General features: G+C 43.1%; 1 protein-coding gene across 1 annotated transcript in view; it reads right to left on the reverse strand.

The window, feature by feature from the left end:
• The window catches only part of TEAD1 (TEA domain transcription factor 1), a gene marked incomplete at its 5' end in the record, with an annotated part of 262,701 nt that overhangs the window by 69,889 nt on the left and 177,200 nt on the right, over positions 1-15,612 (reverse strand). The window contains 2 exons of the mRNA XM_079929549.1: positions 2,353-2,415; positions 4,911-4,975. Coding sequence (XP_079785675.1) covers positions 2,353-2,415; positions 4,911-4,975 — 128 coding nt within the window. The remainder of the gene's footprint in view (positions 1-2,352; positions 2,416-4,910; positions 4,976-15,612) is intronic.

Genomic DNA, 15,612 nt, shown 5'->3' on the forward strand with positions numbered 1-15,612 from the left:
AAGCCTACTGCTTGAAATCCACTTCAGCCTCCGCTACAGGAAACCCTGTCTGGAAGAGCAGTAGTTCAGGATTCAGAAAGTTCACATCCTGACTTCGCCACTTCCTATGCTGGATGGCTTTTGGTGAGTTAATTAAACCTTTGGATCCCTGGTTTCCTGAATATTACTCCTGAAAATCTGAGAATGGAACTCACTTTGTAGTGAGCTTACATGAGAGAACGCACAAGAGGCCCTGCACTGCACTAACTCCTGTCTTTCATCCCCAAACTCAGCAGCACATTGTCCATACAGCTCGTCTCTGGGATTGCCCACACATTTAACTTTGGCTCTTTCTGCGGACACTTATCCTACAGTGCCCTATATTTCACATTCCCATTTCCACGGCCAGCTCTGTGAATAGAGGATTGGTTGTTAACTGCCCACTGTGATAAGCGCCATGCCTGGAACACTCGACTGGTATTAGCTGATGGGAAGAACAAAGGCCTCCATTTTTCCAAGAGTAATGAGGTAGGGAGGAAGGAAAGGAACTGTAAGAAGATGGAGGTGGTTCTTGGAGATGAAATGCTGAGCCAGTTGCTACCCCACTGCCTCTGTCTCTGCCTCTTCTTCATGCCCGCCCCAGAGGAGAGTGGTCCAGGGCTGGCTGAAAGTGGGGGGAAGTCTTTTTGTAAGAACAAACACAAAAACGACTGTGCGTTGGTATGTATGTGTATGTATAAGATAATGGCAAAACTGTTTCCATTGAGGAAAATTTGTCAAGTCACCAAGAGAGAAAAAGAGTGCTTGTGGAATCCCATAGGGATCCCCTCTGACCGGGAGAGCTTTACCCACCATTTACAGGGCTTTCGGTCCAGGGCCATATGCCCTGGTGAGCATACAGGAACCACACAGTGCAGAAATAGAACAATTCATAACATCACAGATGGAAACACAAAATTGATGTCTGTAAACTTCTTTGTACATCATTAATCCGTTAGAGAAACTAGAAGCAGAGTGAGAACTTGAGCAAACACTGGGGTAGTTACATCCACATAGAAAGGACTGCACCTTTGGTTAAAAAGCAGGAGCTACGAAGTTATTTTAGTCTTCCAACTGCTCAGCCAGTGCAACTAAAAGCCAGCCACCATCAGCCACATGTGTGAGCGAGCGAGCCAGCATGCTGCCCACTGCAGAGGGCACCCCAAATGCGCCTTCCTGGTCGCTAGACCTATTTCACAGTCAGCGTCGTTTGCATAAAAAATGTTGGAGGCCTTTGGGAAGGGTCCCAGTGTTCACCACTTGGGGCTGTGAAATCACACTTTGTCCTTTAGTTTAGAACAAAAACACAAATTTACTTAATGTATGGGGGGAAAAATCAGAACAGAACCAAAAACAAGCTTGTGGGAAAGACAACAATATGGACTACAGATTCATTTTTATTATAGAGTAGAGCTCCTCCACGCAAACTATAATCCCTTTGCATTTCTCAGATAGGGCATTATGGAGGGAAAAAGTCATGCATGTTCTACTGCAAGTTTTGGAACGAGAGAAAATAGGGAGAACTTGCATTTTTAAGTCGTCCATGCCTCTGTTTTTGCTATGAAATATATTTTAAAAGACTGGAACATGAGGCACATGTACAAAAAAAATAATAAACTCAAGTATAAACGGAATTGCAAACATGGATTTGATCAAGAGCTTTCCCATCTCTAAGACCTATCTTTTTTTTAAGCCCTCACCTCCAATTTCTTTTTTAATTAACAAAGCCACACACTTAAAAAACATTAAGCAATGTGGAAGAAATCTGGCAGAAAATACTCTCTGTTGGAAGAACTCATGAAAAATTACATGAAGAAGATGTATTTTTCATAAGTACTGAAAATACATCAAAAGCACAAATTAAAATAATTTCTAAATTTTTTTCAAAGTAATTTCATGATGGCCACTTGGAAATGATTCATTTATAATTTCTACACCAACTTTGCATCTCTTTGACTTTTTTTCCCTCTCCCAGCTCAGGGCTGCTTGGTGGTTATTTGAAGGGTAAAAAAAAAATCATGTTTCTGTGCTGAAAAGTTATCAAGACCAGCTCTCTGCTGCATTTGCATTGTTATTAGGGACACACACACACACACACACACACAAACACACACACACACTCTCTCTCTCTCTCTCTCTCTCTCTCTCTCTCTCTGAGCTTAATGTGAGGCTAGTACAGAAACAGAGAGATTAGACACAAAGAAATGTAAACAGCTCTCACATGCGAGGAAACTAGGTTACCAGAATCCCAGCACCAGGCATTCACCAGTCACCATGGAAAACAGGAAGTGAGATGCATAGCAACCACAAGCCAAAAAGCAGGAAAGCGCATACCTTTAGCTTGGAATGAAAATCACGAGATTTCCTTCTGGCAAGAACCTGAATGTGACTAGACACCTGCAGGGTAGGGGAAGGGAGGAAAACAAAGGAAAAGCCTGTAACCATGGAGATGAAAAGCCCCCTACAACTGGGCAAGCCAGACGTACCTTAATGGCGGCTTGAATTTCTCGAACTTTCTTTCTTGCTAAGACCTGTATATGACTAGACACCTACATTGTTCGGGTTTATGAGGGGAAACAAAACAAAACAAAACAAAACAAAAAAAGGAAATCAAATATAAAATCGCTACTCCTTGGGAGGGTTTCGGGGTGGGGGGGTGGGGAAGGTTATTTGCATCTCAACAAAGCTCTGCAGTTAGGAATACACAGTCCCAGCCAGACACCAAGCCCCCAGCGCTGCTCTAAGCTTTTCAGACTGGGTCATCACTGCAGTGACTGGAGTCAGGATGAAAGTTGAAACTAATCTTAGTTTTCTCACCCAGGAGAAATCATGGGCACGGGATGAGAGGGGGAGAGTGGGGTTGTTTTCTTTATAAAATTAAAAAGGTGGGAGTAGAGGTAAATGAAAATATTTATAGCTTCTCAGTATCAGGAGGGAAAATCCCTTTTTCTCAATTTAGAAGAGACTATCCATAAATTAGCACATTCCGCAGAATCAAAAAGCTGAAGCTGTAGGTTGTATTCTGATCTCATTAAGAGCTCTGGATTCTGTAGCAAATGTTAAAATAATACTGACATGTAAATTAGATCTCAAAGAGAAATGGAAAGACCCAGTTAGCAGAGCTTTTTTTTTTCCCCCTTATAAATATCTTTAATCCTTCCACTCTTTTGGGTATTGACTGGGCGCCAAGTGGATTTGCATATTATTACAGAGCGAAAAGTGTGAATACAGCCAGCCAGCCATCCTGTTAAAAATCTGGGTTGAAAAACCACACGGATTTGCTGAACAACAAATTCACATTGGAGAGGTATCACCAACTGCCGCCTAAAAACATCCCCGGGATGCCGGGGTGTGGAAAGCAAGCCAAGCCCGGCTTCTGAAACACAATGATTCCACGGGGTAAACAAATTTGCATCTCTTTCAGCGGGACTTGGTTAAATTTAGAAGTGCCCCCCCAGTGAAGGGGTTGGGCACATGACCAGAGCTCACAGACCGGCAGACAGCCCAGGTCCAGCACCTTCAGTATGCTGGGAATTAAGATGTGTCTGTTTCAGAAATTTAGAACCTCTCATTTAGAAGTTCAGCAACTGTGAGGCCATTACTTGATTTCAAACACTCTAGCCACCCTAAAAACAGGATTTATGATAACAAATGAACCTCTTATCTCTAACTTTTTCTTCGAGTTTCAATTTGCTTCTGCCTTTTTTTTTTTTTTTTAAGTACGGAGAAGCAGGAACTCTCCCCCATCCTCTTCACCTCTCCATCCTGCTCCTGCTTTCACTTGTTTTCACCAGAATTTTGTTCTGATGTGATTCTCTGACTTGCTGAGGGCCACAGTGGGGGGAATATCCACCGAACAGACAATGCCCTGCCTCTGAGCACGGGCAGGAGGCCACCTGCCTCTGTGCTGACTCAGCAGTGGGCTCCCGGCTGGGGCACAGGAGCGTTCCTGGGGAAAGCTCTCCCCGTCATAAACACTCAGGAAAACAACTCGTCACTGAGCAGAGGGCTGGAATCTGCTGCTCAGGTTTAACGAGACCACAGTTGAGCTCGCCTTTTGGTTTGATTATAGTTTTTAAAATTCATGCCATTTCAGTCAGCATAGGTCAACATTAAAATATACATATATATTTTTTTCTGTTAACAACTCACCCATGAGGTTGGTTTGATGGTTTTCCCCCCTTCCATTTCTTTCTTTTTCTGTTTTTTGTTAAACACTAATTTCTCATCCGTTCCAGTTCTGAACTGGGTCAGAGATTTGGGCTGCTTTACATCAGAAGGAACGAAGAGCGCCAGAACGCTGACAGAGGGCAGAGGAAAATTCCTGACCCTGCTCTGCACAAAGGTATTGTAACTTCATTTCAGTCACAGCAGCTACTGACAAAAAGCCATAGCTTAAGGAGCAACAGTTCCCTGGACGCACATCATTCAGCCTTATAATCCAGCCAATACTCATGGCTGCTGGTGTTACTTTTTCATTGAAATGATGACTAATATGTAATTGTTCCAGGATTTTACAATGCGCAAAATCTCAAAATTTCATGACTTGCAAAGTATACCTGCACCTGCGGCTTTTGCAATGTTTGCAGATGCACAGTTTCGGAAAGAAATTTAAGTTTTACAATACAGTACAGGAACAGTTCATACACTGTCCTTAGCGCTGAAACTTTCCCATATGTGTATAGAAGGAACTCCAGAGACCACATAATAAAAGGTCACTGAAATGATGAACAGTGAAAACTGAGCCAATTTCAAACACCTACAACACTGACGTCCTTACAGGGAACTCCAATCGGGGGCTCCTAGGAGCCAAAGCACAGACAGCCACTGCAGCCAAAATGCCTCCTTGGGCCATTCGCTAACATGCACAATTTCCAGGTCGGTTGTTTTACCTGCTTTCTGGTCCTCGTCTTCCCTGTCCTGAGTTTGATGTATCTGGCTATCAATTCATTCCTACCTGAAAGAAAGAAGAATTTACAATAAAGTAGGTTACTTTGGGGTGGGACGGGGGGGGGGGGGGGGGCGGGCGGGGGGAGCCTCTGAAAAGCTAAGAATAGAATTCAGAATCAGGAGTTTTTGTTGCAACTCTAAGTTTATTAATGCTAGAAAAATAAAAAGGACAATCGTTTGCAAACAATATTTCCTAGGAGAAATTAGGACGAAGGGAATTTAATTATGAACTACAGTCAGCAATGGAGGAGAGAAATGTGCCTTTTAAAAATGTGCCTTTGTGTTTGCATGCTTGTCCCTAAACGGATGGTCACTTGTATGAAAAACAAATAAAAGGATTAGTGTGGGAGTATACAGACCTGGTTCTGTTCCAGTCTTATTTTTCATATTCCTTCTCACCCAGGTTTCTACTCAGAGTTAACTCCAGTTAGAGTCATAAGAGCCACGAGAGGATGAACTGCTCTGGCCACGGAAACACAACGAAAAGAAGCTACAGTATGAAGACAGACACCCCCCTAAATGTAGTCACTGTGCCAGTAACTATACACAAAACTGTCAGCGCCAAAAAAAAAAAAAAAAAAAGACTCAACCTTTTCCAAGCTTTATTACCTCTGGGGGAAAGAAAACGCCTTAAAGTATAAACAAATACCTCTGGTCCCTACTCCAAGAGACTGAGAAATCTCAAAGAGATGACCTGAACTATAATATAATGGGAAACTACACCCCCAAAGCCAAGTGGGGAAATGTATTACTAATACTATATGAAATATAAATGCACTCATACGGGACACGTGGGTCCAAACTGCCACTATAATCATCACGGTATTATCTAGTGGTCTAATTTGTGTTTGCTATCTTAGTCCCCACACATACTGCATAGCTGAAGACAGCAAGAGATTTTGTCTTGTTCCCCAAGGTCTCCCCAGCACGCAGCACACTGCTGGGCACACAGAAAGAAGAAATGAGGAACTAACACAGCCTCTGGTGACAGAGAGTACCACAAGCCCCAGACCTCCCCAGCAGAGTAAAGAACTGGCGGCCCTGGCGACAGTGTCTTTATGGGAATCTTGCCTGAGAATTCTAAAACCTCTCCCATCGCTGCCTAGAACATTCCTGTAATTATGGCTCTGTTCTCCACCTGCCCGTGTTAGGACCGTGCAGGATATGGTCGTCACTGGAAGGCAAGGGAATCGTGGAATCTTGGGACTGGGAAGTACTTCTGAGTCATCCTTTCCTACCCCTAAAAGTCTAAGTCCTTATGTAAGCCAGCACTTCTAGAATTAAGGAAGTAGCCCATGCTATCTTAAAATATACTGAAGAATTAAAAGACCCTCCTTATTTGAGGCTTCCTGTAACTTTCATCCCCAGATTCTTTTTGTTCCCCGTAATAAGAACAAGGCTAGTTCTTAATGCACATGCCTTTCAGATATTACTGACAGCTTTCAGGTCCTCCTGCAGTTGTATCCAGGCTAAACCTTTCCTGTTCCTTTGTTATCTGTGATAAGCTTTGGAACACTCCCATATCCATCCTGTGACCATCCTTTGTCTAGTTTCCTTTCATAGCCTGGAGCCCAGAACTGTAGTCACCTCCCTGGTCCTAAATACTCCACCTCTGTTAATGCAGCCTAACACTGCACTAGATTTGGGGGGGAATCACAATAAACCGTCAACTGATGTCAATTTGAACTCTTAGGCCTTTTTCATATAGCCTAATTCTCAGATATATCCCTACCCCTGTTCCCAGTCTTTTCATGCGTAGTTGGGATTTTCAGATCCAAATACAAAATGCTGTGTGTATTTCTATTGTACTTCATCTTATTAGATTAAGCCTGTCATCCAGTCTTTGAATCTCAGATCCTGATTCTGTGACTGAACTTACCCTTTAACCATAGGAAAAGGACCTCTAAATTCAGTTTTGAGGACTGCTTCTCAAAGCATTCTCTTTCAACTTTTGAGAACTACCAATATCCCCTGTAGTGTCATCGGGTCTACTTCTCTATCTCTCAGATGGTTGTACAGATTTTGCAATTTGTTTCAAAGGCTGGCTGACAGCAGAGCCCAGCTAGGAGTGCCTAATTACCAGAAGCCAGACCTAAATGACAATGTCTGCAGCGGAGCCAAGCATCCTCCAGCTCAGGGCCTCACTGTGCACCCTGTTCGGAGCTGAGTGGCCAGGACGAAATAAATCTAGGGCTCTGAATTACATGCAATTTCATCTGAACCTTGTCCAGATGGGAAAAACGTCTCCTGCCCTCCCCATTTGCTTATTTTCTAGGAAAGCAGACAGAATAGCTTGATACAAGTGGCATACAACCTATATCACCAGTTTTTAATTTCTTATGGCATTTGGTTGAATGAATGAGATCAGTACCTAGGACAGCCACGTTTGACTGTGCACCCTGTGGTTTATGCAGTGGCATAAACAATGTCAACTCATAATTTGATTAAAATGCTTCTAAAGACCACTACTTCTACAAGAAGACCTCAATGAGCATCTACTATGTGCTGAGCGCTATGCTACATCATTTCATAGAAAGCTGGTCATGACTCTCACGTCCCTGGTTCTTTACATGAGCAAGATTACCTTTCTTTTAAAAGCCTGTGTTCTTTCTTTCATACCATGTTTCAAGCCACGAAGAGTAATTAACTTGAAGCTGCTATGTGTTCCTTCTTGCCCTGCCATAAGGAATACTGCTGATTCAAATTATAAATTCAAATTCCACTAACACTAAGCATCTACCGTGAACTCAGAGCAGACGGTTAATCACTTCATTTTTTGTGAATTTTTTTAATGACGATAAGGGTGGTTTTGTGCACAGAAAACATTAGTCAGGTTTACCTGGCTTTAGAAATGTTTATTTCATTTGTTTAGTTATTTTTTAAAAAACCTTAAATGCCCTAGCTCATCTTTTAAGTTCAGTTCAACTTACAGATCTTATAATTTTTATAATCACTTTCAAAGGGCCATCGGATTCATGTTTGGTCCATTTTACAAACCTAGTTAAACTCCTTCAAACATTTAAACTATGTTATTTATAATCTATAATTTATTTAATTCTTTTAAATATTAGAATTGTTTGATTTAACTTACAAAATCTCCCCTTAAACAACTCTTAGAAACCTAATAAATTCTCTTAAGTGCCCCAATATTGCTTAGAAATCTAGTTAAGACTTCAACCCTCCCTAAAATCAAGTCTAAGTCTGTTACTTTATTGCATATTTTAAATTGGAAATACAGGCTAACCTGTTATGTGCGCCAAATTATTTTAAATATGCATACTGAAGTACTCACATGCACAAATCCTTTAAATAAAAAGTATTAACACTATGGCTCTGATTATATTAAAAACTTCTACATTCAACTCTAAATCTTCCCAGAATTATAATATGCTCACCCTTTAAGGAAACAAGTATGTCATTCCAAATGATTTTGGAATATCTTTTTGGGTGCTTGGGGTTGTACTTATTTTACTAGGTTCTGAATGAATTCTTATTAGCAACCCTGATAGGACTTTCTGAGCCCTATTTATATTTCTATAGCATGGCCCTCCAAACAGGTTGGATTCATACAGTTCAAAGCCTTGGATTTGAATCATGGTACTAAGGTACAGAATTCTCCAATCAAGGACAGGGAACTCAGGGACACCAAACATCACTGATGTAACTGGCAGTGGGGCTCTGGTGCATACAACACAGTTCTGTTTCACAGCCATGAAGAATGCTGGTTATTAGAAATGTTAACCCTCATTTCTCTAACTCTTGCTTCCAAAAAAAAATACACATGTACACATATAGTGGTGCTTGATCCAGTAAACCTTACATTACAAAAGTTACTTTCAACTAAGTTAACTTTAAAGTTAATCATGACATTCCTAAACTATTCCTACAGTTATGTGAGTACCCTCTCTCCCTGTGCCTTACATGATGCCTGTGTGGTGTATCAGGGATATAAAGACAGCCTAGCCTGCTGCTCACAAGGAGTTCACTGTCCAAAACAAGGGCTAAGATAGAGGAAATCAGCTCTATGTGCCAGACAGCAACTGAAAGAGGTTCTAGTAACATATGTGGGTAATCAGCCACAAATAATTCCAGAAATCTAGAAAGCCTTCCCCAAAGTACTGGAATATAAGCTAGCCTTTAAAGATAGATTACATTTTCTCCAACATTATAAAAAATTTCCAACATACAAAGTGAATGCTATATACACGATATACCCACCACCCAGATCCTACCTTCACTTTTTCTTTATTCGCTTTATCACATGTCACTCCATCTATCCACTCTTCTACCCGTCCACCGAGCCATCTTATTTTGTTGTTGTTGCATTTCAAAATAAGTGGCAGGCATGATAACATCCCTGCATCCTTCAGTGTGCATATCATTAACTACAGTGATAAGACTGATTTCGATAGGCAGAATGGAGGGGGTATGCTGAAGACCCTTTTAGACAGAGGAAGCAGCATTTTAAAATATATATACAGAGGAAACTGGGGCTCCTAAAAACCAGGCATGCTGACCCTCAAGCTCCCTTGACCACTGCACACTTTCTCTTTCTGAGCCCAGGAATCTCCAGGTTCTACATTCACAGCATCCATGAATCATCTCCTTCATTCTTCTCTATAAATACCTGTAATAGCTTATAGAGCTGAGTGGCAATGTCACACTTCACCACTAAGTGTCATTATACTACAGCTTCTCTGCAGCACAGAATGTCCTTTAGAAATGCACACCCTATCACTTCTTTAAATCTGAGATGCAGCAGCTGCAGTTGCCTTTGCTTTTCCCACAGGCAAGAGGCAGCAGCAAAGGCAAACAGCCTGACCTGTTGCTTTTATACTGTGATCCTAAGTGCTACGATCCAGTTTTTATTTTCTTTTTCCTTTCTCCTAAGTGACATAACACAGTTGAAAGTGAGCCCATCATTGGCTTTTCCAGCCTCCCAGATTGCTGTGAAATTTCCGCTAAAGGGGCAATAGAGAGAGAGAGAGATTCCAACAGAAAGGGAGTTTGCGCTGTGCTTGCCTTACCCAGAGAGAAGACTGGTTAACGTTGTTGTGGGCTTGTGTGTAATGGGATGTGGCCTCAGGGTCATGTTTGAGGCACAGCAAATGCAGGGTCTGTGGCTACAAATTGTAGCCCAGAGACACTCGGCTTTAACAGTGTAAGAGCCACTTTGTAATTGAATGGAGTCAGGGAGCCACAAAGGAAGAAGTAACGAATGGAACCTCTTCCCTGGCTGCAGCCGGTCTGAAGGCTAACACATACTCTGGCCTGGGGAAGGGGCTTTAGTGTACTCTAAGGAAACCTCTGTTAGCCCTCTCTTTGCTGGGACGGACATGGGAGGATTCCCCCACAGGTTTTTCCCATGTTAAAAGAACGAGAATCAGATGGAAAACTCAAGCTTCTTCTGACTGCTAGACCAAAGCTGTATGAAACAGGCACTGATGCTATGGTTGTAGCCATATGGTCTTCCACACCCCCTCACAAGCCTTAACTTGGCCCAAGGGCACTATTAGGCTGTTCCTTGTTAAGACCCTGAGCTGCCTGAGCTCTGTACCTGAACACACAATTGCTTTCATGGCCTGCATCTCCTTGCCCAGTGCTGCACGTCTGGATTCTGCCCACCTCTCAAATGCCTTGTCCTTCATGAGCTTTCCAGCTGGGAGAGGTCAGGTCCCCTCTCCCTAAACATCCACAGCCCTTGACCTTGGCCTCTTTACTGCTGGCTCGTATATTTTCTGCCTTGTATTTGATCGTTTCAGCACACGTCATGGCTGCAAACAGAGCATAAAGAACAACAAGAACAACAACCAATGAGGGAACTCCCTGGTGGTCCAGTGGTTAGGACTCTGGGTTTTCACTGCCAAGGGTCCGGGGTTCAGTCCCTGGTCGGGGAACTAAGATCCCACAAGCCACACCTAGAGGCCAAAAACAAAAAAAGAGCCAATAACATTCATCTTTTCTCTGCCTCCCCTTCCCAATCAGCTCAATGTTTATGGAATGAATTGTCATCAGGAGCAGAAAAGAGGCTCCTATGTCCCTACAATCCAGTTTGACACTGAATCATCAGCATAAACTGGAAAAAGATGACCCAGTGAGAAGAAGCAAAGAAAGATGTCTTCTACGAGGTGACAACACCACAAGGCATGATTCTGTCCTCCAACACCAGCAGCAATGCCCAATGAGAGAGCGCTTTACAACGGACTTTTCTTGGGTAAGATTCTACGAGATGGTGTTAAAATACTCTCTAGCTCTGGACCTCTCTGTATGACCTGAGGTTCATGTAAAGGAAAAAGTATCTTAGAATATGAAAGCCAACAAACAAAAAGCACAGGTGTAGGGTACACTGCAGGAACCAATTGTCAGCTGCTGGGAGAGGTCTACAGAACGGGGATGTTGGATGAACCTGTCCTGCTGAAGACCTGGGGCGTCTGTATCTACGGATACTGCCAGAGGAGGCAGTAGAGACCATTCACTGACCTGTGAGGAGTTAATAATTAGCCATTTCTCACACACTGCTTCATCACCCCAGCAACACTGGGAAAGAAAGGAGGTCTACCAAAGCTGGCCAGTCACCCACCGTACCTACAGGGCACAAGCAACACGCTAGGATTCTGGGGGTAAAGAGATGCCATCTCTGCCTTCAGGGAGCTTACATCTGTGAAGGACTCTCACCCGTGAGAACGGACTCAAGTCACCCTACCCCTCTCCACGCCTCTCAATCATGGCACGCATCAGAGCTGACAAGTTCCATTTATCTCAATGACTGCATGATGAACACCTGCCTCCCCCACTAAAGACAGGAATTTCCAGAGGAGCAGAGACCTTGTGTTTTCGCTCATCGGTGTGCCCCTGGTGCCAAGAATACAGCAGGTCCTCAGAAAGTATACACTGATGGAACGAATAACTGAATGAGAGGGATGGAGAACCAGACTGGGGGAGGGGTACAAGGCTTAGATTAGGGGTAAAGGAAGGCGCACAAAAGAGCATTTGAAATGGTCACAGAGTGTTGTTGCCAATGAGGAAGTTTGGACACCAGTGTCTCAGTTAATCCCCAATATAAATCATTGACCAAAAATCAGCACCAACCAACATGGAAAATCACCAGAATGGGCCAGGCAGCCCATTCTGCATTGCCAGGGGCTGGTACTGCATGTTCCCCATCTAAAGTCTTACAAAATGAACAGGTGGCCTTCAGGAGGTGAACACTGGCAAGTCTCTAAAACAAATATCCTGTCTACACTCACCCAGAGGCTTACAAGGAACAGCTTTAGAAGGAAGAATATACAGACAAAGGCTGTGTTAACCCTGGTTGGTCAGAACTTATTCCTTGAATCCCTTCAAAACGCCTGGCAATAACCCCAGTCCCACCTTCTCCGAGTTCCCATCAGTCAACGGCAGCTGATAACATTATCAAGTGATGGCTCCATAAAACACTTCATCTTAGCTAACAAACCACACATTTGCATAAGACTACAAGGGTCGAAGAGAGAGACGAGCAAGTAAAAATGTCTAATGTTATGCACTGAATACAAACAATCCCTCCATGTTGAATTCTTTTTGTTGTGTTTATTTCCAGAAGGAAAATAAATATAAATGAAGAAAATTTTTCTAATGGCTCATTCTTTACGAAGCAATAAAGAGATGCTACACAATCACCTTTTTTTAAAAAAAATTATTTACTTTATTTATTTTATTTTTGGCTGGGTTGGGTCTTTGTTGCTGCGTGCAGGCTTTCTCTAGTTGTGGTGAGCGGGGGCTACTCTTCGTTGCAGTGCGTGGGCTTCTCATTGCGGTGGCTTCTCTTGTTGCAGATCACAGGCTCTAGGTGCACAGGCTTCAGTAGTTGTGGCTCGTGGGTTCTAGAGCGGAGGCTCAGTAGTTGTAGCGCACGGGCTTAGTTGCTCCGCAGGCATGTGGGATCTTCCCAGAGCAGGGCTCGAACCCGTGTCCCCTGCAGTGGCAGGCAGATTCTTAACCACTGCACCACCAGGGAAGCCCTACAATCACCTTTTTAATCCTCTACCTAGCCTTAATTATGTTATGCCTCTAGTTGTTCTTTCTAATCCATCCTATATACAGCTACTTGAAACACACCTCTGGTTCAACCACTCTACTGCTTCAAGACCTTCTGCCTATAGTCTAAAGGTCAAACTCCTTTAGTATAGTATTCAGTATGGTCCCACCGTCTGGCCCTAACTTTTTTTTCATGACACACCACCATCACCTTAATCCATTTTACTGCCATCAAAATGCACACCTAGCTTCAGTTCCCTGAACCATCCTGCCATTCTAAGGTTTTGCTCACAAGTACAATACACCTTAAGACCACCAATCAAAAGCCTTCCAGGTCCAGCTCAGATACTCTTTCCTTCACAAAACCTCCATGAAAGGCCTGAAATATGCACTAGGCTTGGAGTGTGTGAAGAGGCGTGAGGCAGGGAGCCAGGTACCTGGAGCTCACCTCACAGACCAGTGGCTGGGAAAGACCACAATACTACAGAGCAAACTGAAACCAAAGACACTGTGAGTTAAAAACAAGCTGTCTGGGACTTCCCTGGTGGCGCAGTGATTAAGAATTTGCCTGCCAATGCAGGGGACACGGGTTCAATCCCTGGTCTGGGAAGATCCCACATGCCGCGGAGCAACTAAGCCCGTGAGCCACAACTACTGAGCCCACGTGCCAGAACTGCTGAAGCCTGCGCACCTAGAGCCTGTGCTCCACAACAAAGAGAAGCCACCGCAATGAGAAGCCCGCGCACTGCAACGAAGAATGGCCCCCGCTCGCCGCAGCTAGAGAAAGCCCGCGCGCAGCAACAAAGACCCAACACAGCCAAAAGTAAATACATAAATAAATTTATATATTAAAAAAAAAGAAAACTGCCTTGTATATACAAGTGGGGTGAAGGGAGATGGCTTGACTCTGACTGGGAAGTAGCACAGATTCCCCATGCTGCCCTGGGCCCAAAGTACTTTACTTCATGGGTCAGGGCACTGCCCACATTCTGGCTCTAGTAAGAGTTCCTTGTGTAAAAGACCATAAGCTTCTGAAAGGTAGGTTCTATATCTTCAGCATTTTTGTGTCCCACACACTCAAGGTGTGTACAGGATGTTAACAGACTCTAACCTTGTTGACCCCAGTGGCAACCTAAGTAGACCCCCTACCCAGAGGCTCTCAGGAGAGTGCTCAGTCCTGACAGTTCCTGCCACTCATCTTGTGGGCATTCACCTTCTCTTTCACGCCCACATCTGATTACGTTGCTTTCCTACATCAACAGGTCCCCATCCATTATAAGAAAGACACACACTCCTTAGCTTGTTACCTAAGGCTAACAGCCCATTCCTGTACTGCTATAGCAGCTTCATAGAGTTCCCCTAGCCATCACTATGCTTTTCCACACCTCTATGCCTTTGTGTAACCATCTGTCCTTAAATGTTCTTCTTCTCCTTTGCCAGCAAAACTCCTATTTATCCCTGTAAGCACCAACTGAAGCATTTCCTCCTCGACATCTGGGAGCTTTCCAAACTGAGCTAGTCGTTTCTCCTTCGTTTGCTCATGTACTGAGCAGATAGCCCGGCTGCTGCTACGCTGCCATTACTTACCTACAGGACTATCCAGTCCCCTCTTAGAATAGTGACTGCTCTATGGACAGAACCCATCTGGTTCTGACTCCAGATCTAGCGCCTATTAAGTAGGTGCTCAGTAAATGTTTTCAATTAAAGGGAAAAAAAAAAAAAATGAATGAATGAGCTCTCCTCTTCCATATGAAGAAAATCAGAAAAAAAAAAGATCTAAAAAAAGAGTACCTAAATTGGATAACAGCATTGTCAATACCATCTGAAATCTGTAGGCCCTTTTACAGTTACAACTATTTTAGTGAGAGGCGGCACAATTCTCCAGACTCGTCCTGAGCTCTTAGCTTGGCTCAAGTGTGACCAACACATGCTCTTTTCCTCCTCACCCCTCTCTCCCCCGATGACCTCCACATGCCACAGTAATATGGACCTGGTCCAAAAAAAAGGTAATCCAACATTAACCCAGGAGAGTCCTGTTAATGAAAAACTTTGGTAAGAACACTCTGTTTATTTATTAATTATTTGGCCTTAGAGAAGTGTGAAATCCACACATCTGAAGTGCTAAAAACTGCTGGTCTTTAATGGAGATTCTTTAATAGTGGCACTGCTGCAAACTTTTTTTTTTTTGGATTCAGATGTATCATTGCCTAGATCTTCTCTGGGAAATTTGAACATGTACTTATTAGCTGTGTGAACATGGGAAACTTGCTTCACTTCTCTGGACCTCTTTTTCATCACTTGAACTGACATACATGGTTTCTGTCCAGGATACCATACCACATGGCATCTAGTATAAACCTACAATGTTTCTACTTTTAACGCTATAGAAATGGAACATCTTTTCCATGCTACACTGAAAATGTCCTCAAAATCTTTGCATTCATTACCCTAAATCATCCAAATGATATGGCCATAAAACCTGTTTCTAAGTAAAAGGAGCCCTTTATTGTGATATCTGAATATTAAGAGGGCATCATGCAAATTACGTAGTTGCTATAATAATCTTTTAATTTAGAATAGATTCTTCCTTGAATAAAATAGCAAGAACTACGTTTTTGCTAAGGGCTA

Source organism: Stenella coeruleoalba (genome assembly GCF_951394435.1).
Source record: "Stenella coeruleoalba genome assembly, chromosome: 8".
Taxonomy (NCBI): Eukaryota; Metazoa; Chordata; class Mammalia; order Artiodactyla; family Delphinidae; genus Stenella; species Stenella coeruleoalba.